Source organism: Paroedura picta, chromosome 17 (genome assembly GCF_049243985.1).
Source record: "Paroedura picta isolate Pp20150507F chromosome 17, Ppicta_v3.0, whole genome shotgun sequence".
NCBI lineage: Eukaryota > Metazoa > Chordata > Lepidosauria > Squamata > Gekkonidae > Paroedura > Paroedura picta.
Window position 1 is genome coordinate 4162159 of NC_135385.1, and position 25190 is coordinate 4187348.

At 47.6% G+C, this 25190-nt stretch overlaps 3 protein-coding genes across 15 annotated transcripts in view; 1 reads left to right on the forward strand and 2 right to left on the reverse strand.

The window, feature by feature from the left end:
- The window catches only part of CCP110 (centriolar coiled-coil protein 110), a 28550-nt gene extending 25486 nt beyond the window's left edge, over positions 1 to 3064 (reverse strand). For all 6 annotated transcript variants that reach the window (XM_077316201.1, XM_077316205.1, XM_077316202.1 and 3 more), the window contains exon 1: positions 2891 to 3064. The gene's annotated coding sequence lies outside the window, so the exon portion shown is untranslated. The remainder of the gene's footprint in view (positions 1 to 2890) is intronic.
- A 4527-nt stretch (positions 3065 to 7591) lies between these two features.
- On the forward strand, positions 7592 to 22834 carry GDE1 (glycerophosphodiester phosphodiesterase 1). Its single transcript, XM_077316568.1, has 6 exons — positions 7592 to 7869; positions 14788 to 14963; positions 16801 to 16906; positions 18146 to 18238; positions 20817 to 21028; positions 22341 to 22834. Exons 1-6 carry the CDS (start codon positions 7615 to 7617, stop codon positions 22486 to 22488), a joined length of 990 nt encoding a protein of 329 aa, XP_077172683.1. The 5' UTR covers positions 7592 to 7614; the 3' UTR covers positions 22489 to 22834.
- An 884-nt stretch (positions 22835 to 23718) lies between these two features.
- Positions 23719 to 25190, reverse strand: part of TMC5 (transmembrane channel like 5) — a 55725-nt gene continuing 54253 nt past the window's right edge. For all 8 annotated transcript variants that reach the window (XM_077316555.1, XM_077316553.1, XM_077316556.1 and 5 more), the window contains one exon: positions 23719 to 24717. In XM_077316555.1, the coding sequence (XP_077172670.1) occupies positions 24599 to 24717 (119 nt within the window). In that variant the 3' untranslated portion in view covers positions 23719 to 24598. The remainder of the gene's footprint in view (positions 24718 to 25190) is intronic.

Below are 25190 nucleotides of genomic sequence, written 5' to 3' on the forward strand. Positions count from 1 at the left end.
GAAAAATCCAGTATGTTGTGTGTGATATTACTGTGATGCAAAATGTATTGCAAAAAGTATTTGGTATGTATTGCTAAATCCCTGCTTTGTGCTTATCTTTTCTTTAAATAGCAGTTCTGTAATATGTAGCCTGTAATATTTCTTTTTTTCTGAATAAAACATTTCTTATACAAAAAAATTCCAGAGATGCTCTGAAACTGCAGCTTGTTCTCTAGAGGGACACAGAACTGGAACGTTCTGAAACAATGCACTCTTAAAAGCTCGTTTTCTTTGATAGGTAAGTCTTCCACAAAAGGGATCAGTGAGGCCCCCCAAAAATTCTGGCGAGGATGGGAAGACAACTTTAGGTTTGGCAACCTCAGGTCATCTATTTCTCCCCCACTTTCCCAAAAAATAAGCTTGAGATCAAATTCAGGCGAAGGGCTTCTGATCAAATGGCAAAAGTTTCAGACAGGCTTCAGCTCTGCCACTGCTCTGCCACAGGTGCTCTCAGATGCCCACCCCAGAAAAGGAAGAAACTAAAAAATCAGGGGTGGCAACCTTATGACGCTTGTAGTTATACTCCAAGTCCATGGGCTTAGAAAGGCTGGCACTTTTGCAGTGGCCAAATCTGAAGCCAACTGCTGTTTCTGTCCTTTCAGTAGACATTAAATCGACAGCAATGAGCAAGTGATCTTGTTCAGGTCCATGCTGTAAACATAGCCTGATGTAGATTTCCATTAAAGTTACAGAGGCACAACAAAATTGTGTGTGTGTGTGTGTGTGTGTGTGTGTGTGTGTGTGTATACATGTGGGGTTCCTAGCCAGCTGGCAATCTTAAGGCTCACTTTTGGGCAAACGTGAAATCTGAGCACAAAACAGTATCAGGAAACTAAAATCCACCATTTGAGGGGGGGGGAGCTTTGGGATTAAAATTAAAGAACCATAGAGTTGGAAGGGGCCATATTACACCATTATAATTCAAGGCAGGGATGGGGAGCAAAATAAAATGAGAATGATAGAGAGCCATTGAGGAGGAGTGGTTATGGGCCAGGCTTAGGATCTGAGAGACTGCCTTGGAATCTCAGTTTCTTCACAGGATTGTTGTGAGGATAAAATGAAGGATAGGAAAACAATGTAAGATCCCAGTTGAGGGGAAAGGCATGGCATATAAACAATGCAAATAAAACAAACAGAGCAGCACTAATAATGCACAGTGTTATTATGAAGCTGGAAAAAATTTGATTCCAGGGGCTCCTTTATGACCAACAATGTATAAACTTTTGTGTGTGCGAACACTTCTTTTATGTAAACTGCCATAAGACACAGGGGAGGGCGGTATATACGATGGATGGATAGATGGGTGGATAGATGACAGACAGACAGTCAGACAGACATGTTCTTGGTCTTAACTTTGTTCTGTCAGACTAACCTGGCTACCTACCTGAATTTTATGCTGCATCACAACATTTTAAAGGCAACATTAAAATAATGACATTAATGAACATTTCATATCATTATTTTAATCATAAATATTACTGCCTATACAATGTTATACAGAAAACCATTCTTAACCAGTGTAGTGTTCCATGAAATAAACCAAAGCGAGAACAGATTCTAACAGTTGTAACAATAAATATTGCAATACGTTACTATCCAAAACTCTTAATAATACACAGTAATTCATACAATGATCATTTAAAATCACTAAAATAATAATATGCAGTAAATTAAACAACATGCACTGTCTATTACTATTTTGGGTAATTACCCCCCAAAAATGTAGCATATAACATTATGATGTAATATTTTGAGAACTATGTATCATTCTTATTTTACTTTGCTGTGTCCAACAAAATACTATACCCTCATCATCTTATTAAGATTTATTGAATTATTTAATAGCTCACAAGCCGTAAATCAAAACAAAATACTATGTATCTCTGTATTAATGTATTTTTCTCAACTAGGCTTTCGCAAAACCCTGGGGTTTCCTGACAGCCCTGGAAGGCTTTCCCGAATTGCTGAGAGTTAATTTTTTATATATATATTATATATATATATATTAATATTTATCCGCAATATGACCATAAGTGGCCATGTCAACCCAACCCTCCCCCAAATGACCAATGCTGGGCCCAGGGGGGAGGGGTCCTTGGGTGGGCGTGTCCACGGCTCTGCTTCCCAACCACATACAGCAGGATCGGGTCACTTTTGAGGTTTCTCGACCCCTGAAGAACGTTTCAAGGATTTCTCAACGGGGGAAAAAAAGCTGAGGAGGGCTGTTCTAAACATAACGCAGCCCTGTCGTCCGCGACTGCGACAAGATGCAATTATTTCAAGCGGCATGTCACACTTGATTGAAACACTCAAAGGGCAATATGCAATACATTGTTTAGACGTTTTATGCAAAACGACCTGAGCCTTCGGGGAGGGCGGCATACAAATATAAATAAATAAATAAATAAATAGATAGATAAATAAGCAAGCATAGCGCTATTGCACACCATCATTGTTCTCAAAAGAAACACACACGTAATAACTGGGCATCCAACGCCTAGAGCAGGGGTAATCAAACTGCGTCCCTCCAGATGTCCATGGACTACAATTCCCAGGAGCCCCCTGCCAGCGTTCGCTGGCAGGGGCTCATGGGAATTGTAGTCCATGGACATCTGGAGGGCCGCAGTTTGACTACCCCTGGCCTAGAGATCCATGCCCACATCACCTGGCTGCTTTATGAAGCCAGGGGGTGGCCCAACTGGGATGCCCGTGGACTACCATACCCATGAGCCCCAGCCAGCCTGCTGCTGGCATTGTAGTCCGTGGACAGGTGGGGGCCCGGCTTGGCCCCTTATATCCCGCGATATTGCACTGCATGAGGCGAGCAGAGCCCCACGGAAGCCCGGCCTACCTGCCTGCCTGCCTTCCCGGGGAGCGAGCGAGCGAGCGAGCGACCCAAGCCGGGCTGAGCGCGCTCCGTGCCCGCCGAAGCGCCTCGCGACGCGGCTCGGGCTCCTGGCAACGGCGGCCCAGCCCTCCGCCCCGGGACAAAAACCCGCCTTCCGCCTTCCTCGCGGCACTTCCGGCTCCAAGGGGAAAGGAGGGAGGGGGAAACCCGTTGCAAACTTAAACCGTCTCTAGGAGACCAACCGGGACTACAAGTCCCAGGAAGGGAAAAGGGCTCCTTTCGCTTGGGGAACGCGTGCGTTGCATGCCGGGAATTGTAGTTGTGGGCTCGTGTGGCGCGCTTTTTGCTTTGACTCGAGGGGGTGGCCGAACTGTGGGTCTCCCATTGAGCATGGACTACAGCAGGGGTAGTCAAACTGCGGCCCTCCAGATGTCCATGGACTACAATTCCCATGAGCCCCTGCCAGCGAATGCTGGCAGGGGCTTCTGGGAATTGTGGTCCATGGACATCTGGAGGGCCGCAGTTTGACTACCCCTGGACTACAGTGACCATGATCCCTTGTCGATTGGCTATGCTGGCAGGGGCTTCTGGGAATTGTGGTCCATGGACATCTGGAGGGCCGCAGTTTGACTACCCCTGGACTACAGTGACCATGATCCCTTGTCGATTGGCTATGCTGGCAGGGGCTTCTGGGAATTGTGGTCCATGGACATCTGGAGGGCCGCAGTTTGACTACCCCTGGACTACAGTGACCATGATCCCTTGTCGATTGGCTATGCTGGCAGGGGCTTCTGGGAATTGTGGTCCATGGACATCTGGAGGGCCGCAGTTTGACTACCCCTGGACTACAGTGACCATGAGCCCTTGTCGATTGGCTATGCTGGCAGGGGCTCATGGGAATTGGTAGTCCGTGGACAGATGGGGAGCCGCTGTTTGGCCACCCCTGCAAGGCTGGGAGCAGATTCAAGTGGATCGCACTTGAAGCAGCACAACAAAACAAAATCAGAGTCCAGGGGCACCTTTAAGACCAGTGTCTTAAAGGTGCCACTGGACTCTGGTTTTGTTTTGTAAGGCTAGGAATTACACCCTTGCATGCTGGGAGTTAAAATCCGTGGTGAGGGTTCCTGAGGAAAAGCTTTTCACTTAAGCAAAGATCAAGAAACTATTACTTATTTATTTGTTTTTGAATTTATACCCCGCAACTCCCAGCAATCCGCCTTGAGGCAGGTTACAGATAAAACCGCAATACAAACATTTTAAAAATCCATTACCCCTTTAAAGGTAAAGGTAAAGGTATCCCCTGTGCAAGCAAGCACCGAGTCATGTCTGACCCTTGGGGTGACGCCCTCTAGCGTTTTCATGGCAGACTCAATACGGGGTGGTTTGCCAGTGCCTTCCCCAGTCCCTTCCCATTTACCCCCTAGCAGCAAGCTGGGGACTCATTTGACCGACCTCGGAAGGATGGAAGGCTGTCAACCTTGAGCCGGCTGCTGGGATTGAACTCCCAGCCTCATGGGCAGAGCTTCAGACTGCATGTCTGCTGCCTTACCACTCTGCACCACAAGAGGCTCTTACCCCTTTACCCCTTTACTTTAAAAATCCAAGGTCAGCGGCAACTCCAAAATCCCATACTCATTGGCTGTCATCTGGTGTCAAGGGGTCCCCATGTTCTGGCTCACCACACATGGATAGAGACTCTATTAGACTCTAATTCTACGACTTCCTCATCTACCAGGGGGCTATCAGATCTTAAAGCCAAATAAGATTTCATCTATTGGGTATTACAAAAAAGCGGTCTTTGATAATGTGGAATGGTTCAGCAGCCTGATCAATAAGATGTGTTGAAAGTGAGAATCATGACAGTAATCTCCCCTATGCAACCCGGACCCCCTCCAATCCCACACACAATTTATATTTAGCAGTGATCCCAGGCATGCACATGCGTGCAACGCACACACACACACAGTGTTTCTGTTTGTGTATTGAAAGTGTTGGGGAAATCAGCATCAGGGGTGGACAAACCGTGGCTCTCCAGATGCTTTGCCAGGGCCTCAGGAAACTGTAGTCCAGGGGTAGTCAAACTGCGGCCCTCCAGATGTCCATGGACTACTATTCCCAGAAGCCCCTGCCAGCTGGCAGGGGCTTCTGGGAATAGTAGACCATGGACATCTGGAGGGCCGCAGTTTGACTATCCCTGCTGTAGTCCAAAGACATCTAGAGACCCACAGCTTGGGTCCCCCCAACCTAGATCTTCACCACACACCACAGATTACATATAAATAAATAAAGAAGCAAACCACATTGAACCCTCCAGGTTAATGACGGTCAGGTTATAAAGCGAATGAATGAATAAAATAAACCTATTGATAACGTATTAATAATAAATGTAAATGCACAGATAACTAATATACTGATATCCCCCTGGGCGATATATGGGAGAATACATCTACATAACTGATAAAGGGCAGGAGCAATAGCAGGAAAAGCGCATTGGGGAAACAGAGGTGCAGCATTCCCATGTCCTATCAGACATCATCCTTAGGGATGTAAGCTTCTCCGGCTGCCTGGCTGCTTTGCCCTTTTGAGAGGAATGGCGACGAAAACAGTATCAGATTTTGCTTCATGGAGGAACTTTCTTAGGGCTAATCCTGCGTTGAGCAGGGGGTTGGACTAGATGGCCTGTATGGCCCCTTCCAACACTATGGTTCTATGATGCTATGATCCTGCGCTGAGCAGGGGGTTGGAGTAGATGGCCTGCATGGCCCCTTCCAACTCTATGATTCTATGATCCTGCGTTGAGCAGGGGGTTGGACTAGATGGCCTGTGTGGCCCCTTCCAACTCTATGATTCTATGATTCTATGATTCTATGATCCTGTGTTGAGCAGGGGGTTGGACTAGATGGCCTGCATGGCCCCTTCCAACTCTATGATTCTATGATTCTTCTGGAATGCCTCTCCAATACAATCCACCACTCCTCTTTCGACGCAGGTTGCATTTTCTGATGAACATTTTTTGTTGCCCAGCCCATTAAAAACAGACCCCTGCCAACTTTCAGTGCTGGCTGCAGTTGCAGAGGTTCTTGGGGCTCTGACTGCAGTCCCTTTGCCTAGGCAGATATTATCTACAAGCACTGCCTGGGGGAGACCTTTCAGGACAGAGGAGTCGCAACTCACAGCATTCCACAACTGCTACACTAGGAGAGAACACCAGAGCCTTCTACAACCAGAGTGTTCTTGAGTTGTGATAGCATCAACCAATAGATGTATGCTTTAGGGCAGGGATAGTCAACCTGTGGTCCTCCAGATGTGCATGGACTACAATCCCCATGAGCCTCTGCCAGCGTTTGCTGGCAGGGGCTCATGGGAATTGTAGTCCATGCACATCTGGAGGACCACAGGTTGACTATCCCTGCTTTTAGGGCATCTCAGTAAATCAGCTAAGTTGTAAATGCAGAAACCAGTTTTGTCGGATGCTACTGGATTACTGTTTCATTTTGTCGCTACAGGCTATGCTGGAATAAATCCTATAATGTCTTTTTAAAAAATTAAATAATTGTAATATCCAGTCTAATGAAGAATTGCATACTGTCATTGGGTTATTAACTGTGGATTTGGTTCTGGTTTTATATACATTACTTGCAGAAAAGCCCATTATATGAAAAATACAACAGACAATAGCCTTCCCCCCCCCCCCCATTCCAACCTACAGTTCTAAATAAGAAATAAAATAAGGAGAACATATAGTCCTTTGGGATGTATTCTTGTTTGAGACATGTGCAAGGAATTTATAGGGCTCAATATGCTCCAACATGTGAACAAAGTCCATCATTTTGGTTGATTTCTGTATCCATAAACCTTCATCCAGGTCTGCTGATTCGGTTTTCCTATTCTTCGTCTTTGATTTTTAATGACATATGAGTCCAATGGCACCTTGAAGAGCAACAAAGATTTATTTAGGCTCTCGACTGGCGCTCTGTCGCTTCAGACCGGGCGGAATCCGCAGGCCTTGAGCCCATGCAGGGGTAGTCCAACTGCGGCCCTCCAGATGTCCATGGACTACATTGCCCATGAGCCCCTGCCAGCAAATGCCACTTTACCCATGTAATTAAATATTCCTCAAAAAAAACCAACAACAAACAAACCAAGACACAACATAAAAACCTAGGTGTGGGGCAGGGGTAGTCCAACTGCGGCCCTAGATGTCCATGGACTACAATGCCCATGAGCCCCTGCCAGCAAATACCACTTTACCCATGTAATGAAATATTCCTAAAAAAAAACAACAACAAACAAACCAAGGCACAACATAAAAACCTAGGTGTGGGGCAGGGGTAGTCAAACTGCGGCCCTCCAGATGTCCATGGAATGCTGGCAGGGGCTCATGGGAATTGTAGTCCATGGCCATCTGGAAGGCCGCACTTTGACTCCCCCCGTCAGGACAGCGGCCGTTCGAAAGGCGAAAGGGCGTAGGTGGGGGTGGTGGGGGTGGGTTCAGAATGATGCGGCTTGGCTTCCGATTGGCTGCTCGGCCGACCCCGCCCGGAGGCGCGCGCCGTCCTCCCGTTCGGCTCGCTCTCATTGGCCGCGGGCGCCGGCGCCCGGGGCGGCGATTGGCCGGGGGCGGCGTGCGGGCGAGGCAATAATCCCGCGCAGGGCGCCTTGGCGGCGTCGAGGGCGCGGGCCGGCGGGCGGGAGGGTCCGGCCGGGGAGGAGGGGGGGGGGCGGCCATGTTCTGCTACTGCGAGGGGCTGGCGGCGGCGCTGGGGGCCGTGCTGGCGGCGACGCTGGTGCTGAGCCGGAGCCCCGCGCTGGCCTGCGCGCTGACGGGCGGCCTCTACGTGGCGCTGCGCCTCCTCAGCCTCGAGCCCGCCGCCCCGCAGCGCGCCCAGCAGGTCGTGCAGCCCCGCCGCAGCCCCGCGCGCATCGCCCACCGCGGCGGAGGACACGACGCGCCCGAGAACACGCTGGCCGCCATCCGCCAGGTCCGTAGGGAGCGCCCCTCCGCAGGCCCGCCAGCGAAGGCTGGCAGCGGCTCATGGGTAGTGTAGTCCATGGGCCTCTGGAGGGCCGCGGTTGGACCACCCCCGCCCCGCACCTAGGTCCTTAGGTTGTGCCTTGGTTTGTTTGTTTATTTGATTAATATTTAATTTCATGGGTAAAGTGGCTTTCGCTGGCAGGGGCTCATGGGTAGTGTAGTCCACGGGCCTCTGGAGGGCTGCGGTTGGACCACCCCCGCCCCGCAACTAGGTCCTTAGGTTGGGCCTTGGTTTGTTTGTTTGTTTCATTAATATTTAATTTCATGGGTAAAGTGGCTTTCGCTGGCAGGGGCTCATGGGTAGTGTAGTCCACGGGCCTCTGGAGGGCTGCGGTTGGACCACCCCTGCCCCGCAACTAGGTCCTTAGGTTGGGCCTTGGTTTGTTTGTTTACTTTTTGAGGAATATTTAATTACATGGGTAAAGTGGCCTTCGCTGGCAGGGGCTCATGGGAATTGTAGTCTATGGGCCTCTTGAGGGCTGCGGTTGGACTACCCCTGCCCCACATCTAGGTTCTTATGTTGTGCCTTGGTTTGTTTGTTTGTTTGTTTATTTGAGGAATATTTAACTACTTGGGTAAAGTGGCATCATCCAGAGTCAGGTGTACTGCCTTGCCTGCTTTTTGGGAGAACTAGGTCTGATTGGGGTGGGTGCGGTTCATACAGCCCTGGTCCTAAGAAACGTCTGCAATTCCTTCCTACTGTATATTAGGACCAGGGATGTATGAAAACACCTATTAAATAAATAGCTTTGTTTTCTTATGGGATATCTCGTGAGTCTGTTCTTCTTAATTGCCCGCATTGTTTTTGTTCCCGAATCCATCGCTCATTTTATGCCATTTTATAATACAACGGTGAAGGCTGGCAGGGGCTCATGGGAATTGTAGTCCATAGACATGGAGCCGCAGTTTGACTACCCGGGAGGAGAAGGACAGACGCAGCCCTTGGGATGGACATCCCGGGAAGGGAAGGCTGGGCAGCCCCGCAGGGGCAAGGCGGACTGGAGTCGGCTGGGTCGACCTGAATCGTGGGCAGGGGGAACGGACAGCCTGGGGAGACTATTAAAGAAGGAGGGTAGTGGGTCTTGCATGAGTAGGTGCAGGATGGGGCAGCTAGGGAGAGACACGTTTTCTGGTAAATCTTATCAAAACTGTTTTTGTGGGGCTCGGTATCAAAGGATGCTTGAGGCTGATCCTGGATTGAGCAGGGGGATGGACTAGATGGCCTGGGTGGCCCCTTCCAACTCTATGATTGTATGTAGTGTGCTCGCCCTCACTGGTGGTCTTCAAGCAGGGGCTGGACGGATCCTTATCCTGGATGCTTGAGGCTGATCCTGCATTGAGGAGGGGGTTGGACTAGGATTCAATGGAGTGAGCTCCCCCTGACTGGCAGTCTTCAATCAGCAGCTGGACAGCTACTTATCCTGGATGCTTTTAGTCTGATCCTGCATTGAGCAGGGGGATGAACTAGATGGCCCGGATAACCCCTTCCAACTCTAGGATTCTACGATTTTCTAATATTTAAACATACATTTTGCTATTGTAGTTCCAGAGTTGAGTATACCTTTGAATTATGCATGATAGATATTTAATGAAAAAATGTAATAGAGATAGCCCTGGTGATCCATGGGGCGACAGATGTCGCAGCCAGATCACCCTCATGTTGGAATTTTGCATGTCCAGCTTGAGAACGCATTGCGTCTAATTTAATAATTTATAAAGCACTTTATATTTCCCTGAGATCATGTCGTTTTCTAGCCATCCTTCTGTCATTTGTCTAGAGCAGGCTTTCTCAACCAGGGTTCCATGAAATTGATGGGAACTATTTTTTAATATATTTTAAAAAATCTGTTAAACATTTTTGGAGTGATATGATCCTAAATGGTCATGTCAACCTTCCTCCCCTTCCCAAAATGGCCAGTGATGGGCCCTATCTGTCATCCAACAAGAGTTTAAAGACAGATCTTGGTACCAGCCTGTTATATAGTACCACAAGGCTGTCTATGTCAAAAAAATGTTTAATATTATCAAAGTTTAATTCTGGATATAAGCTTTTGTGTGCGTGCAACCTTTGACTGAGGGTGCCCTGATCCAAGCTTATGCCCAGAATTAAATATTGGTCTTAAAGGTCCGCTGGACCCAAACTCTGTTCTATTGCTTCAAGCTAACACGGCTACCCACCTGAATCTACATAAATCACGCACCCTTGTTTATAATTATATTCAGAAGGCTAATCAAACTATGTAAAGTTTATAGACTGTTCCATGTATTGTTCTTATGTTATTATGTAAACCACCCTGAGCCCCTGGGGAGGGCGGTATATAAATATATAATAAATAAATAAATAAAATAAAGTGCTTCCTGAGGAGAGCCTTCTGCAGGGATTGGAACCCAGACCAGGAAGATCGTTCCCAGGATCAGAAGCAGAATGCCTTTCTTCATGTTGAAACGTCTCACGAAACAGTCAACAAAATGCAGCTAGCGATTGCAATTAAATGTGTGGCAAGCAAAGGGAGGATTACGCTCCCTTTTGTTTTGTAGGAGTGAGGAATGCATTAATGAATAACAGGGACTGCCTTTAGAGCCATTAGCCCAAAACAGTAGTTACAACCTCACAGGGGAGATGACATGACTCATTAATGGTAAATATAGTCACCTTCCATTGCTCAAGAGATCATCCACGGCAGACTTGGTGAACAGGGAAAAGAGGGACTCTGTTGACTCTGGAGTCTGCTTCGGATCTGTTCTGCAATTTGTCCTACTGCAGGACAGACCACAAACTAGACTGCAGTTTCCGTTGCTTATTTTCTGAGTGGGAGGTTGATGGTAATCTCTCCTCCTCTTCCAAGTTACACCTTGAGAGAAGGAAAGGGAGCGCAAAGATCAAGGATCCTGCTTATGCTTCTGGCAAGTGTAAGAAAGGGGTGAAAGAAGGGGAACAAAAAAGAAATGAGCCAGAGAGGAAAGCATAGATCGGACTTCCTCAACCAGGGTTTTGTGAAACCCTGGGCTTTCTTGACAGCCCTGGAACGGTTTCTTGAACGGGAGGGAGTGAATAATTTTGATTATATATATAATTTGTTAAACATTTATTGGGTGATATGACCTTATATAGAATCATAGAATCATAGAGTTGGAAGGGGCCATAGAGGCCATCTAGTCCAACCCCCTGCTCAATGCAGGATCAGCCCTAAGCATCCTGAAGCATCCAAGAAAAGTGTGTATCCAACCTTTGCTTGAAGACTTCCAGTGTGGGGGAGCTCACCACCTCCTTAGGCAGCCTGTTCCACTGCTGAACTACTCTGACTGAAATGTTTTTCCTGATATCTAGCCTATATCATTGTACTTGAAGTTTAAACCCATTACTGCGTGTCCTCTCCTCTGCAGCCAACGGAAACAGCATCCTGCCCTCCTCCAAGTGACAACCTTTCAAATACTTAAAGAGGGCTATCATGTCCCCTCTCAACCTCCTTTTCTCCAGGCTGAACATTCCCAAGTCCTTCAACCTATCTTCATAGGGCTTGGTCCCTTGGCCCCAGATCATCCTTGTCGCTCTCCTCTGTACCCTTTCAATTTTATCTACGTCCTTCTTGAAGTGAGGCCTCCAGAACTCATTGTGCCTACCTTCCCCCCTCCCAAAATGGCCAGTGATGGGCCTGGAAGGTGTGGGGAGGGGAGGGGCCCCAGGTGGGTGTGGACACAGCTCTGCTTGCCACCCATATTCTGCATGATTGCGCCATTTCTGGGGTTGATTGAAGCCTGAAGAATGTGCCAGGGATTTCTCAATGGTAAAAAGGTTGAGAAAGGCTGGCATAGAGATTACCACCAATTACCCCAGCCCTCGTCAGTTTGACACGCCCCTGTTCCCAAGTCTTCTGCATCCCTTACCATGAAAAGGACCAGAAAATAAACTAGACTTGATAAAAGCTCAATTAGAAGGAATTTGTGGATGATTAAATAGCATCTTGGGTTCGCCAAATGTCAGATGTTTAGAGAGATCATCCATATTCCAAAACAGCATCTAATCCAGGGAGGGAACAGTGCATCAGAAGACTAGATGTCCCTGGGTACACCCTGGTATTCCTGGAAGTAGAAGCCTGGTTGCAAAATTATTATTTTTTTGTCGGATGGCTGTTGGGCAGGAGGTGTTTCTGGCAAAATCTGTTTAATTGGTGGGTCATGGAATTAGCACAGAATCGCAGAGATGGCAGAACTGGAAAGGACATTTTTGGGACTGGAGTTCTGGAACCCAGGCTTAGGGTTACGGAATCAGTGAGGGTTCCTGGTTTCACTCAAATCTCACCCCCGGGAGTTTAGGCTTGAGAATTAAGGCGTGTCGTTGCGCAAGTTGCAGTGGGCAGCTGCGGTTTTGCAGGATGTGTGCCGCTGGACCTTGTTAAACTGGTTTACCTTTCTTGCTGTTTGCTTTGTGATAACTTGGGTTGGATCCAACACCAAATTTGGGCCTGGGCCAGATTTTTGTGCAAACAAAAACAGGGGAAAAAAGACCGTGACAGCTGCTGGCACAAAGTAAAACTTATTGCATGCTCACCTGTGCTGCTGCAGGCACAAGACTGTGTGCCACCAATTTCCAGGTACTACAGGGAGGACAGCAGTAGAATCACACAAGATCTTGTGGAAAGAGGAAGACACTTCTCCCATTTGTGTTTCTGGTTGCACACTGCTGGATCCAAGCCTTTAATTAGCCCTTTAAAGTAATAATAATAAATTCAATAAAAGCAGAGTCCAGTCGCACCTTTAAGACCAACAAAGATTTATTCATGGCGTGAGCTTTCAAGTGCAAGCACTGAATAAATCTTTGTTGGTCTTAAAGGTGCAACTGGACTCTGATTTTATAGTGCTACTTCAGACCAAAGAGCCTCTTGTGGCGCAGAGTGGTAAGGCAGCAGTCATGCAGTCTGAAAGCTTTGTTCATGAGGCTGGGAGTTCAATCCCAGCAGCCAGTTCAAGGTTGACTCAGCCTTCCATCCTTCTGAGGTCAGTAAAATGAGGACCCAGCTTGCTGGGGGGTAAACGGTCATGACTGGGGAAGGCACTGGCAAACCACCCCGCATTGAGTCTGCCATGAAAACGCTGGAGGGCGTCACCCCAAGGGTCAGGCATGACTCGGTGCTTGCACAGGGGATACCTTTACCTTTACCTTACTTCAGACCAACAAAGCTACCTATTTGAATCTAGTAATACATTCAATTCATTTGAATGCCAAATATAAGAGAAATCAAGTGATGGCCTTGCAGGTGTGAACCACTAGGCACCATCCTGCTCAGAAGAAATCTGTTTAAAGGAACACCTGCCTTTCTCCCCCAGCCCCCAAGGCATTTAAACAGAAATGCCCCTGTTTGATGGTGCTTTGCTCACTCAGCTGAGCTGTGTTTTCTTAAAGGAGAGCCTGTTTTTCCATGAACCGCTTTTGCAGGAATTACTATCATCGTGGCCTCCTTCAGGAGTGTTTTATCGCTGTTCATGTCCGGTCTTATCGCACAGGAGAAACATTGCGCAGCAGCTGAATGTACGCTAAAAGTGTTTCTGTGCAACGGTAACCTTAGTTGCTATAACCAAAGCACTCACGGATGGTCAGATTCCAAAAGGTATTCACCAGGCTCTTACAGAGTTTTGTGTACTCAACAAAACAGAGTTCATTACCAAGCAAAACCAGGTACATGGTTCAGACCAGGGGTAGTCAAACTGCGGCCCTCCAGATGTCCATGGACTACAATTCCCAGAAGCCCCTGCCAGCAAATGCTGGCAGGGGCTTCTGGGAATTGTAGTCCATGGACATCTGGAGGGCCGCAGTTTGACTACCCCTGGTTCAGACATTTGTGTAAATCTAGGACATTGGCCCATGCTTACAATTCACCCGTGCATCCTCCTCTTTGCCCAGTTCAGGAGGCAAAGAGTGTGATGTATTTTAGAAGACAACATAAGGGCAACCATCAAGGAGAGGTTGTAAGGCGGCCAAGAAGGAATCTTATCAATAGGAGGAGAATCTAAAAAACATCCTGATTCTTTCCTGTATATTGCCAGTTATTCCAGATACATCACTGTAAACATGAAAGCTACAAACATGCTTTGAACAAAGGGCTGAGATTTATTTATATATATTTCAATTTTTATTCCGCCCTTCCTCAAAAAGACTCCATGTGGATTAGAATAACCAGTTTTGCGCAAGAAAGCAGATCTGAGGTTGTTGGGTATATCTGTAGATGTAATGGATTCAGCAGATTCCATCTGTTGCTTGTAACTGGATTAGACAAGCTTGTACTGAGGTGTTTTTTTGTGAATCTATCCAGAAAGCTGTCACTAGAAATGACAATTCCCGCGCTATAGATGTAGGACGGTCTTGTGAAGGGCACATAAATAAGTGGATTGAACATGATATGAATCCGTTAACAGCAAAAAGGTAAAGGTAAAGGTATCCCCTGTGAAAGCACCGGGTCATGTCTGACCCTTGGGGTGACGCCCTCCAGCGTTTTCATGGCAGACTCAATACGGGGTGGTTTGCCAGTGCCTTCCCCAGTCATTACCGTTTACCCCCCCAGCAGCAAGCTGGGTACTCATTCTACCGATCTCGGAAGGAGGGAAGGCTGAGTCAACCTTGAGCCGGCTGCTGGGATCAAACTCCCAACCTCATGGTCAGAGCTTCAGACAGCATGTTGGCTGCCTTACCACCCTGCGCCACAAGAGGCTCGCTATTAACAGCATAAACAGCTTCAAATTAGCAGGGGCCAAAGTACAAGTCAGTTGCAATCCTATCGTTTCCAATGTGGTGTGTTAGGAGGACAGGGGTCAAAAGGCCAATTCTGTTCTCACACCTCTGTTTATGGTGGTTTGTCTTTATCTGTTCAAGGCAGCTGAGAATGGAGCAACCGGCGTGGAACTGGACCTCGAATTCACCGCCGACGGAGTTCCCATCCTCATGCATGATGAAACGGTTGACAGGACCACCAATGGGTCCGGAAGCCTACATGACTTGACCTTTGCTGAGGTCAGAAAATTTAATCCAGCTGCTAAACACAGATTATGGTAAGTGAGCCATTTGTGTGTGTGGCTGGCGGATACTTAAGTGCTGAAACAAGAGCAACACTGAGGGAAGAGGTAAAACTTCTCACTAGGCAGATCAGAGGCTCTGTGCCCTGTGGTGGGCCAGCCACAGCTGAGAGGGAGCTGTGAGCTGGAGGGAAGACAGTTCAGACCGAGACAGGTCTAAGAGACGTCTAACAAGTCCTTAGCCCGGAAAACTCTGAGGATAAACTCTAGCGAAAACACTGTGTCTGATTGAGAGGGTTAATCCACACAGTCTCTGGTCAACTAGGGCAGTGAATTGGCAGCAAGGATTTGGGTAGACAGGTTTTTGCTCTCAAGTTACGCCAAATTGGAAGGCGGCTCTTTCTAAGCGAGAGAAAGAGAAGGAGGACCTCGCCTCTTGGAGAGGAGAAATCAGGGGAGAATTTCCTCAGAGATGTGTGTGCGAGGGAGAGGTTCAGACTTAGTTCTCCCAAAAAGCAGGCAAGGCAGTACACCTGATTCTGGATGATGCCACTTTAAAGGTAAAAAGGTAAGGGTATTCCCTGTGCAAGCACCGGGTCATGTCTGACCCTTGGGGTGATGCCCTCCAGCGTTTTCATGGCAGACTCAACACGGGGTGGTTTGCCAGTGCCTTCCCCAGTCATTACCATTTTCCCCCCAGCAAGCAAGCTGGGTCCTCATTTTACCAACCTCGGAAGGATGGAAGGCTGAGTCAACCTTGAGCCGGCTGCTGGGATTGAACTCCCAGCCTCATGGGCAGAGCTTTCAGACTGCATGTCTGCTGCCTTACCCCTCTGCGCCACAAGAGGCTCTAATTCCGGAATAAGAGATTGTAAAAGTGCAATAGTATGTGCTCACAGCAAAACAATAATCTATATTACGGTAGATTAGATTCAAGGGGGTAGCCGGGTTGGTCTGAAGCAGCACAACAAAACAAAATCGGAGTCCAGTGAAGATCAACAAAGCTCACGCCTTGAATAAATCTTCGTTGGTCTTCAAGGTGCTGCTGGACTCTGATTTTCTTCCATATTAGATTTGTTTAGGTATTTCAGGAAAACACATGCTTTCTTCTAGAACAGGAGTAGTCAAACTGCGGCCCTCCAGATGTCCATGGACTACAATTCCCAGGAGCCCCTGCCAGCGAATGCTGGCAGGGGCTTCTGGGAATTGTAGTCCATGGACATCTGGAGGGCCGCAGTTTGACTACTCCTGTTCTAGAAGTTAAGGACTAAATTGGGATCACTGATCCCCAACACTTTTTGTAATGGTCAACCACAATGGCTTTGGAGGGGGAGGGGGTAGATTTGGATTAGTCCAAGGAAGCAAATAGCATATTTAACCTTTTCTTCCTTGCCGTTTTGCTGATAAAAATCCCCTTCCTATTATGTAACCGGTGGGGGGGGGGGACGGGACACACAGACAACAGAATTAATTCCACTCTTCTCTCCTCAGCAGCACAGCCTGAAATAAAGAGAGCAACACTAAACAGGTCTACTATGAATCCCGCTAAGGTTTATTCAGTGGGGCTTACTCCCAGGAAAGTGTTCTTAGGATTGCACTGTGAATCAGGCCCGGGCAAGGCTGGTTTTTAATCTTTAAGGGATGGGAGAATTGACCACAGATTCCCTAAATTAAGATGTGAGTTGTACCTTCGTTCTTTTTCTTTTCCCCAAATGAAATCCAGAAACTTATCTGTATGCTTGTCCTGTTCTTTAATGGGAATGAAGCACGTGCTGGATTGTACCCAGAGATGCATCATGGTGAGATACTCTGGCTAGCCTTTGGAGGTTTCTTACTAGAATTACCCCGTGACCATTTCACCCTTTCCCTGTAGGAGAGATTACCACGGGGAAAAAATCCCAACCCTGAGAGAAGCTGTTTTGGAAAGTATGCATTATAACCTCATCATTTACTTTGACGTCAAGGGACATGCAGACCAGGTACAGTTGGCTGACAAGATGCTGATTTCTCTTTTCCTTGTGGGAAAACACACATTGGAGTTCTGCCACTCGACCAGCTCTGAGAGGGATCTCTCTTTTTTTCAATAATATCTTACTGGAAATTTTAAAATACAATAAAGTGTAAAAGAAAAAAGAGAAATAAAGGGGCTTTAAATCTTATCTAAAAGGTAAAGGTATCCCCTGTGCAAGCACCGGGCCATGCCTGACCCTTGGGGTGACACCCTCCAGCGTTTTCATGGCAGACTCAATACGGGGTGGTTTGCCAGTGCCTTCCCCAGTCATTACCCTTTACCCCCCAGCAAGCTGGGTACTCATTTTACCGACCTCGGAAGGATGGAAGGCTGAGTCAACCTTGAGCCGGCTGCTGGGATTGAACTCCCAGCCTCATGGGCAAAGTTTTCAGGCGGCTGCCTTACCACTCTGCGCCACAAGAGGCTCATTAAATCTTATCTATGAGGACTATAAATCAAACTGGTATGTGTTACACTATGATCTCTGTCTTGGCACAGTGTTAATGAGATTTACATTTAAAAAAAGAAGATAAGCAGATTTTGTTTCTTTTCCATCTTTAACAATCACTCCTGGTCCACACTGGCAATTATGACTTGCTGGAATCTCAAACATCTAGGACCCCTTTCCTCTGTTTGAGAGGCTAGCGATAAAGTAAAATGCAGATGGAAAGTATGTTTTCTTCACATGACGGAGGGGGGAGGGTGGAGTAGGGTAGCGACAGCCAATTGCCGTGTACTAAGGGTGGCCGAACTGTGGCTCTCCAGATGCCCGTGGACTACAATTCCCACGAGCCCCTGCCAGCAGGGGCTCGTGGGAATTGTAGTCCACGGGCACCTGGAGAGCCGCAGTTTGGCCACTCCTGCCCTATACGTTGATGTGCCTGCAACCTATTCTCTGCCATGAAACGCTGGAAGACACAGGGAGCTGTCTTATACAGCATCCAAACATTGGGTTCCTCTAGGCCGAGGGGCAGCTGAGGGGCGCCTTCAACACGCAAACTGTGGTCTCTGCCCCTGAACTCCCTCACGTGTTCCCCTTCCTAATCGTAGCATGCCGAAAGATGTACATTCTTTTTTATACTCTCTCCTGGCCTGCAGTTGTGTGCATCGGCCCTTGCCCAGAATTTCTTAAGATGCCAAACATATTTTAGGCTGTTTCGGTAACATGTGTATGTCCAGAACTTGCATGTAATCTGTTTTCTGGCAGGCGGTTGCAGCCCTAAAGCACCTCTACCTGGAATATCCTCGGCTGTACAACACCAGCATCGTTTGTTCTTTTATGCCAGACGTCGTCTACAAGGTAAAGTTCCACTTGATAGTGTATGGCAGTGGTTCTCAACCTGGGGGTCGAGACTTGGCCGGGGGACGCCGTCCACACAACAGCCTTGCGGGGTAGATCGAGATGGAGCATTTGTCTGTCTGGAGCAGCGGAAAAGAGCGAGATCGGCATGGTGGGACAAGAGGCAGAACGGAACTGAGAAATCCTGGGAAAAACACCCAATTTTATACAATCCTGAACAATGGATCTTCACGCCATTGGGGCCAGTTTCGGCTTAATTTCTGTGAAAGAACCCTTGCATAGTTTTATGGTTGGGGGTCACCACAACATGAGGAACTGGATTAAAGGGTCGCGGCATTAGGAAGGTTGAGAATCACTGGTGTATGTCAATACTTACCAATCCTTCAAGAATATAAGTAAAGTTTAGCAGGACCTAAGAAGTAGGCGGGGTCCTGGTCAGTGCCATCCTACCTGGGCTTAGATCAACGGGGACCAGGCATAAAGTTTTTGTTGTCGATGTTTCATTCCAGCCCCTGTTTAATGGCTTGTTGGGAGTGACCTGAATGTGAACTACGGAGCTGCCAGTTTGTTGCTACCACTCAGCCACACAAAACAATTTGGTGACCTGCACTACTGCCAAAGCAAACAGCAGGGACTCCCTTCCCACATGCTAGTTCAAAGAGGGGAGGGGGGGGAAGACAACATTTCCTTTTAATAGACAATCATTCTCTATGCCAGTCTGTAAAAGAGACTCGTGGTTGTTTGAATATCGGAGTGGGTCAGCCTTCAGGACTTGACGGTCTTTGGGGCAAGTTGCTATGTCTCTTTTTAGTTTAGAGCTTGCAAACAGATAACAGGCCATGCTCCATATCTGCTTTCTTGTCTTCTGTCTTCTCAGTGTGTGGCTTCATAAATTTATTCCCATCTTCACAGTCCAGTAGCTCTTGGGGTGGGAGCGACGAGAACCATCGTGTCGTACCATGCGTAGCACGAGCCAAGGTTTCCGATTCTGGTTTGTCAGCCAATTGCAAAAAAGTCAACCAACAAGGATCCTCGTCCCTTATCTACATAAGGGACAAGAATCCTTCTCCCCTGCCCACTCCCTCCTCCCCTCCATCTCCCACTCCTTTTCCCTACCGGCTTGCATGGCTCCTGGATGTGGAGGCCTCCAAAGCCTAGAGGGAACAGTGCCAGCCCAGTGAGCCCCAGGCACGCTTGCCGCCGCCATCCCCACCAGTATCCCAAGGCTGCTCCTGTTCAGATGGTGGGAGCGGCCTTGGAAGAATGGCAGCAGCACTGCCAGAGCAACAAGCATGCCTCTGTGCTAGGCCTCACTGCTCTGGCGCCACCACCACTGGCGTGCTCCCTAAGGTGGGATAATGGACTTCACGTTCACCTACATATCCGTTTGAGGGAGCGCGCCAGTAGATGTTTCACATCAACAATGGATTGTAAATGACAACGAGCCCCCCGGTTGGTTTAGACATCACGTGAATCACTGGTTTGGGCCATCTGAATGCAGGCCAGTGTACTTATTACAGCGAGTGAAGCAAGGACCTGAAACCTTGGTTCTGATGCTGGCTTATTAACTACAAGGGTGTGCACACACACACACCTGCACACACATCTGGGCTAGGATATGATGGTCTGCAAGCCCAATCCTGTTTTCATAACTCTGTCTATCCATCTGTCCATCCATCCATCCTTCTATCCAACTCTCATCCACCCACTCACCCACCCTTCCATCCATCCATCCACCCATCCACCCACCCACCCATCCACCCACTCATCCATCCATCCACTCACCCACCCACCCAAACTTATTACCTGCCACTCCCGAACCGGCTCATGGCGGGCCACAATCTGTCCATATAGAAACCCAGTAAAACCCCATTAAAACAAATGCGGACACACATATACATACAGTAAGAATAAATAAAACACGCCACTGAGTTATGATCAAACTAAGCCATAGATATGCACTAGGCACATAGGCAGCGGCTGGAGAAATACTTATCCTGGCTGCTTTAGGGTGATCCTACCTTAAACTAGATGGCATGTATGGCCCCTTCCAACTCTGTGAAATAACGCCTCATAAGATCTCAGATCTCAGAGAGCCAGTTTGGTGTAGTGGTTAGGAGTGCGGACTTCTAATCTGGCATGCCAGGTTCGATTCTGCGCTCCCCCACATGCAGCCAGCTGGGTGACCTTGGGTTCGCCACGGCACTGATAAAACTGTTCTGACCGAGCAAGAATATCAGGGCTCTCTCAGCCTCACCCACCTCACAGGGTGTCTGTTGTGGGGAGAGGAATGGGAAGGCGACTGTAAGCCGCTTTGAGCCTCCTTCGGGTAGGGAAAAGCGGCATATAAGAACCAACTCTTCTTCTTCTTCTTCTCATGCTATAGATAAGCATGTTCTAGCAAACACGGTGTATGCTTTGAGGCCAAAACTTGCTTCCTGTATGAATTCCAAATGCCCCTAGGAAGATAATGAGGGAGAGGCCAGAAACTGAGAGCACCTTTGCAGTCCTCCCCAGAAGTCACCAACTTTGTTGGGCCGAGCGGCAACCACTGTCTTTCCCCTGCTTGGTCTTCCAGATGAGGCAAGCGGATCGGAACATCGTGACGGCCCTCACTCACCGACCGTGGAGCTTCAGCCACTGGGGGGACGGGAGGCCTCGCTTCAGCTCCTTCTGGAGGCACCACTTGTCCCTTGCCCTCGACGTCATCATGGACTGGAGCATGCACAACTTCCTGTGGCACTTTTGTGGCGTTTCTGCTTTCCTGGTGCAGAAAAACTTTGTTTCGCAGTGAGTGTTCGGCAGCACAGGGCCCTCTGCAGCCTAGTTGCCCTTCTCAGAGGTTTGGGAAGCGGGCAGAAGGAGGCCAAGCAGGCCCCAAACAGGCAAAATCAGTACAGGAAGACCCTGGAATGGATACGGAGCCTTCCTTTGTTTAAGCAAGGGACGCTCCCCAAAGTGTCCTCTTCCTGCGAGACTCCATATTTTGCACTTGTGAATTCACACGGCCGTGATTCTGAGAAACACACTAAGCCAGCGTTTTTCAGCCTTTTGACCGTGGAGGAGTCCCTGAAATAATCTTTCTAACTTGGTGATGTCAGCTGTCAGGAAGTGATGTCAGCTGGCCACACACCCCAGAAGTGACATCACTATCTGCACCCTGACCTTTTGCTCCCTCCCTCTGCCTTTCCTATGCCATCTCTGCCTCAAGTAGCCCAAAAAGAATAGTTCAGCAGACAGCCCACCCACCCCCCTTATCACCCTGCTTCACAGCTCCCAGGGACCCCTGATTGGGAATCTCTGCCCTGGGGCTTTGATCAGACTTTCTACCTCCTCCCACGCCATATTTGATAATGGCGCCCTTCCAGTAACACCAGGGAGCTCTTTATGGGCGGCACTTTGCCAACAAGCAGAAACATACCCATTAGAAAAAATATTATCTAAAGACTGAAAAGCTGGCCTGCCGTTTGCATTGAGAACGTTCAGAAAGCAACTATTACTATTACTATTTACTATTACTAATTACTATTACTAATTACTATTATTATTACTAATTACTATTTACTATTACTAATTACCATTACTATTACTAATTACTATTATTATTACTAATTACTATTACAATTTACTATTACTAATTACTATTTACTATTACAATTTACTATTACTAATTACTATTATTATTATTACTTACTATTACTAATTACTATTATTATTACTAATTACTATTTACTATTACTATTTACTATTACTATTTACTATTACTATTTACTATTACTAATTACCATTACTATTACTATTTACTATTACTAATTATTATTACTATTACTAATTACTATTACTAATTACTATTTACTATTACTAATTACTATTACTAATTACTATTACTAATTACTATTTACTATTACTAATTACTATTACTAATTACTATTTACTATTACTAATTACTATTACTAATTACTATTACTAATTACTATTACTAATTACTATTTACTATTACTAATTACTATTACTAATTACTATTACTATGACTATACTGCCCTGTCATGAGGCTAAAAAGAAATGACCTGACTTTTCCTCTCCCCTTCCTTCCCCTTCCCAGGGAGTACGTGAGGCAGTGGTCTGCCAGAGGGATCCAGGTGGTCGCTTGGACAGTCAACACCCTTGCCGAGAAAATGTACTATGAAAACGTTCTCCAGACCACCTACATCACCGACAGCTTAATCGAAGACTGTGACCCCCACTACTAGCTTTCAGCCTTTGCTGGACTCTTCTGGGTTGGGCTTGTTAGGCAGACTGATGTTCATCAGGGGATTCAGGCGGCCACGGGCGTGCTGGTTTTCTTGGGCTGGGCTACGACAGTGCAAACCGCCTCCGGGAGTTCTCCTTCTGCCATACCGAAGAGAGGCTTCCCGTTACAGGACTGAGGTTCTCAGTGGGGAGAAGCGACGACCCTGTGCGGCCCTCCAAGAATCAGACCGGCCCTACTGACCCGGCAGCAATACATGTGAAGGATTTGCCGACCGACTAAGTCCAGCTGCTTATTCGAACTGAGCTCTGATATTAGACCTCTTTAAATTGCGCTTGTGATCGGAAGCATGTTAGTCAGCCTTCCTTGGACAGGAGGTCGCCGGTCGCTGTTGGTGCACCTTCTCTCTAACATCTAGTGTGCCTGAAATCAATATAGTGCGCCTGATCACTTTGACCGCTAAGGGGCATGTCATTAAGAATCGTTAGTATAGAACAGGGGTAGTCAAACTGCGGCCCTCCAGATGTCCGTGGACTACAATTCCCAGGAGCCCCTGCCAGCAGTCGCTGGCAGGGGCTCCTGGGAATTGTAGTCCACGGACATCTGGAGGGCCGCAGTTTGACTACCCCTGGTATAGAAAGAGGGTCATGCCTCAGATAGGGGGACTTTTCTGGCATATGCTGGTCTGGAAGGGAGGACAGTGCTCTGTGAAAGTATTGGGTTCCAAAGAAACACTGTTTTTAAATCCCAGGAGGCTGTACACATGACAACATTTAGGCAAAAAAACCCAATCTTCTAAATCTTTCTAAGGCTCGTCCTACAAGTAAGTTTTTTTTTTTTGGAGGGGGGTGTTTAAAACTGGGGCTTGTGGATTTATTCCCAGAATATTTTATTCCCAGAATATTTTAGGCTAATTGATTTCAAAATTCCTTTGCCATAGTCAAAAGATCAATCTAGAAATATTATCAGGTTTTACAGCATTGGAGTTTCTTGAACTGCATCCTTTTAGCATCCTTTCCCCATAAATTGGGGTCACTGTGGGTGGGCAGGTAGTTGTGAGTTTCCTGTATTATGCAGGGGGTTGGACTAGATGACCCTGGAGGTCCCTTCCAGCTCTAGGATTCTATGACATCTGGAGAGCTACAGCTTGGCCACCCCTGATTTAGAGTGTTGATTTTTTTTTAAGCAGAAGTATTCAGGGAAGCTTTAAATAAAACTCACGTTCAGCATCTCCAGATAGCCACCAGTCAATTCAGAATCTGGCTACAAACATATTTTAAACTGTCCTTCTCACCTGTGTATCTCAGCAGTGGAACTGAATGGCATTTTTGGGTGACACCCATGCGTTTTGTTTTAGAAACAAGCATTTACAAGAAGACAGTCATGCAGCAATTGCACAGTTGAACTGAAAAAAAACAAACCCCTATTTAGACAGCAGGTGCAGTGGCCATTCCAGCAGCCAGGTCCTTTTCAGCCTTCTTTTGCTGACGGTCGACCAGGTGACCTGTCGGGGAGGAGTGGCTGGTCTGGGTGACAACTGAACTGCCGCTGATGTACAGGGCCATGAGCATGCCTCAGCAGAGTCCCTCTAGCAGCTGCCAAGAACAGGCAAAAGAGTTCTGTTCTGCAGTGATTTCCCATAAAAGATAAAAAAAGATGAAAAAAAGAACCATGAAATGAGCTATATATTTCCAAATTGTGACATGTATAATTTCCATTCCAAATCCTGTGATCAGAACAGCAAAGAATTCGGTTGTTCAGCGAGGTTATCACAGATGTCTTGGCTCCTTTTGTCAGGAAAAGGTGACTTTATCTGGCGCTCCACGAAAAAGCACGTTCCTTCAAGCACGTGAGTGATCCTGGGCTCAGATTGGTGGGTGGAAATCGGCAAAGGATATCACCCTCTTAGCATGCTGCCCTGCGCCCTCAAAAATTACAATAAATTAAAACTGCAAACAGTGGGCAAAGTCTGGTTTTTTGAAGCAGAATTCCTGCTTCGTCAGCCCATGTTCAGAGATACGTCAGTTCTTGCACAGATTCCCTCCCCCCATTCAGTTGTGCAAGTCACCACATCCTGTCTCCAAAGTGCCGGGTGCTCCACTGCTTTGCTTTCATGAGCTGAAATCTTCTTCATCCGGATCCCATTCGGCCGCCTGCCTGGCTCTCAGAGCGAGGGCCAGAGCCTCGGAGACCCCCGTGGTCCCGCCTGGCTGCTGATTCCCTTGAGCAGCTGGAAGCAAAAGACAGACACTGGGTTGCACCCGGCCAGCTCAAATCTCATCCAAGTGCTCTCCTCACTACAGGAGCCGACATCCTATAGGTCTTCAAGTCCACGTGGGTCCCATGTTCCCTGCCGGTCCCATCCCCACCCCCACCCACTTGTGCCAGAGGAAAAGGTGGTGGGACACAGCTCACTGACAGGGCAAAGAAATACCCCTATGAACATTGGATCACTGCAGATGGGGACTGCAGCAAAGAAATGCTTGATCCTGGGGAGGAAAGCTATGGCAAATCTAGACAGCATGCTAAAAAGCAGAGACATCACCCTGCCAACAAAAGTGCGTTTAGTCAAGGCTATGGTCTTCCCAGTTGCAATGTATGGCTGCGAAAGTTAGACCATAAGGAAGGCTGAGCATCAAAGAATTGAGGCTTTTGAACTCTGGTGCTGGAGAAGACTCTTGCGAGTCCCTTGGACTGCAAGGC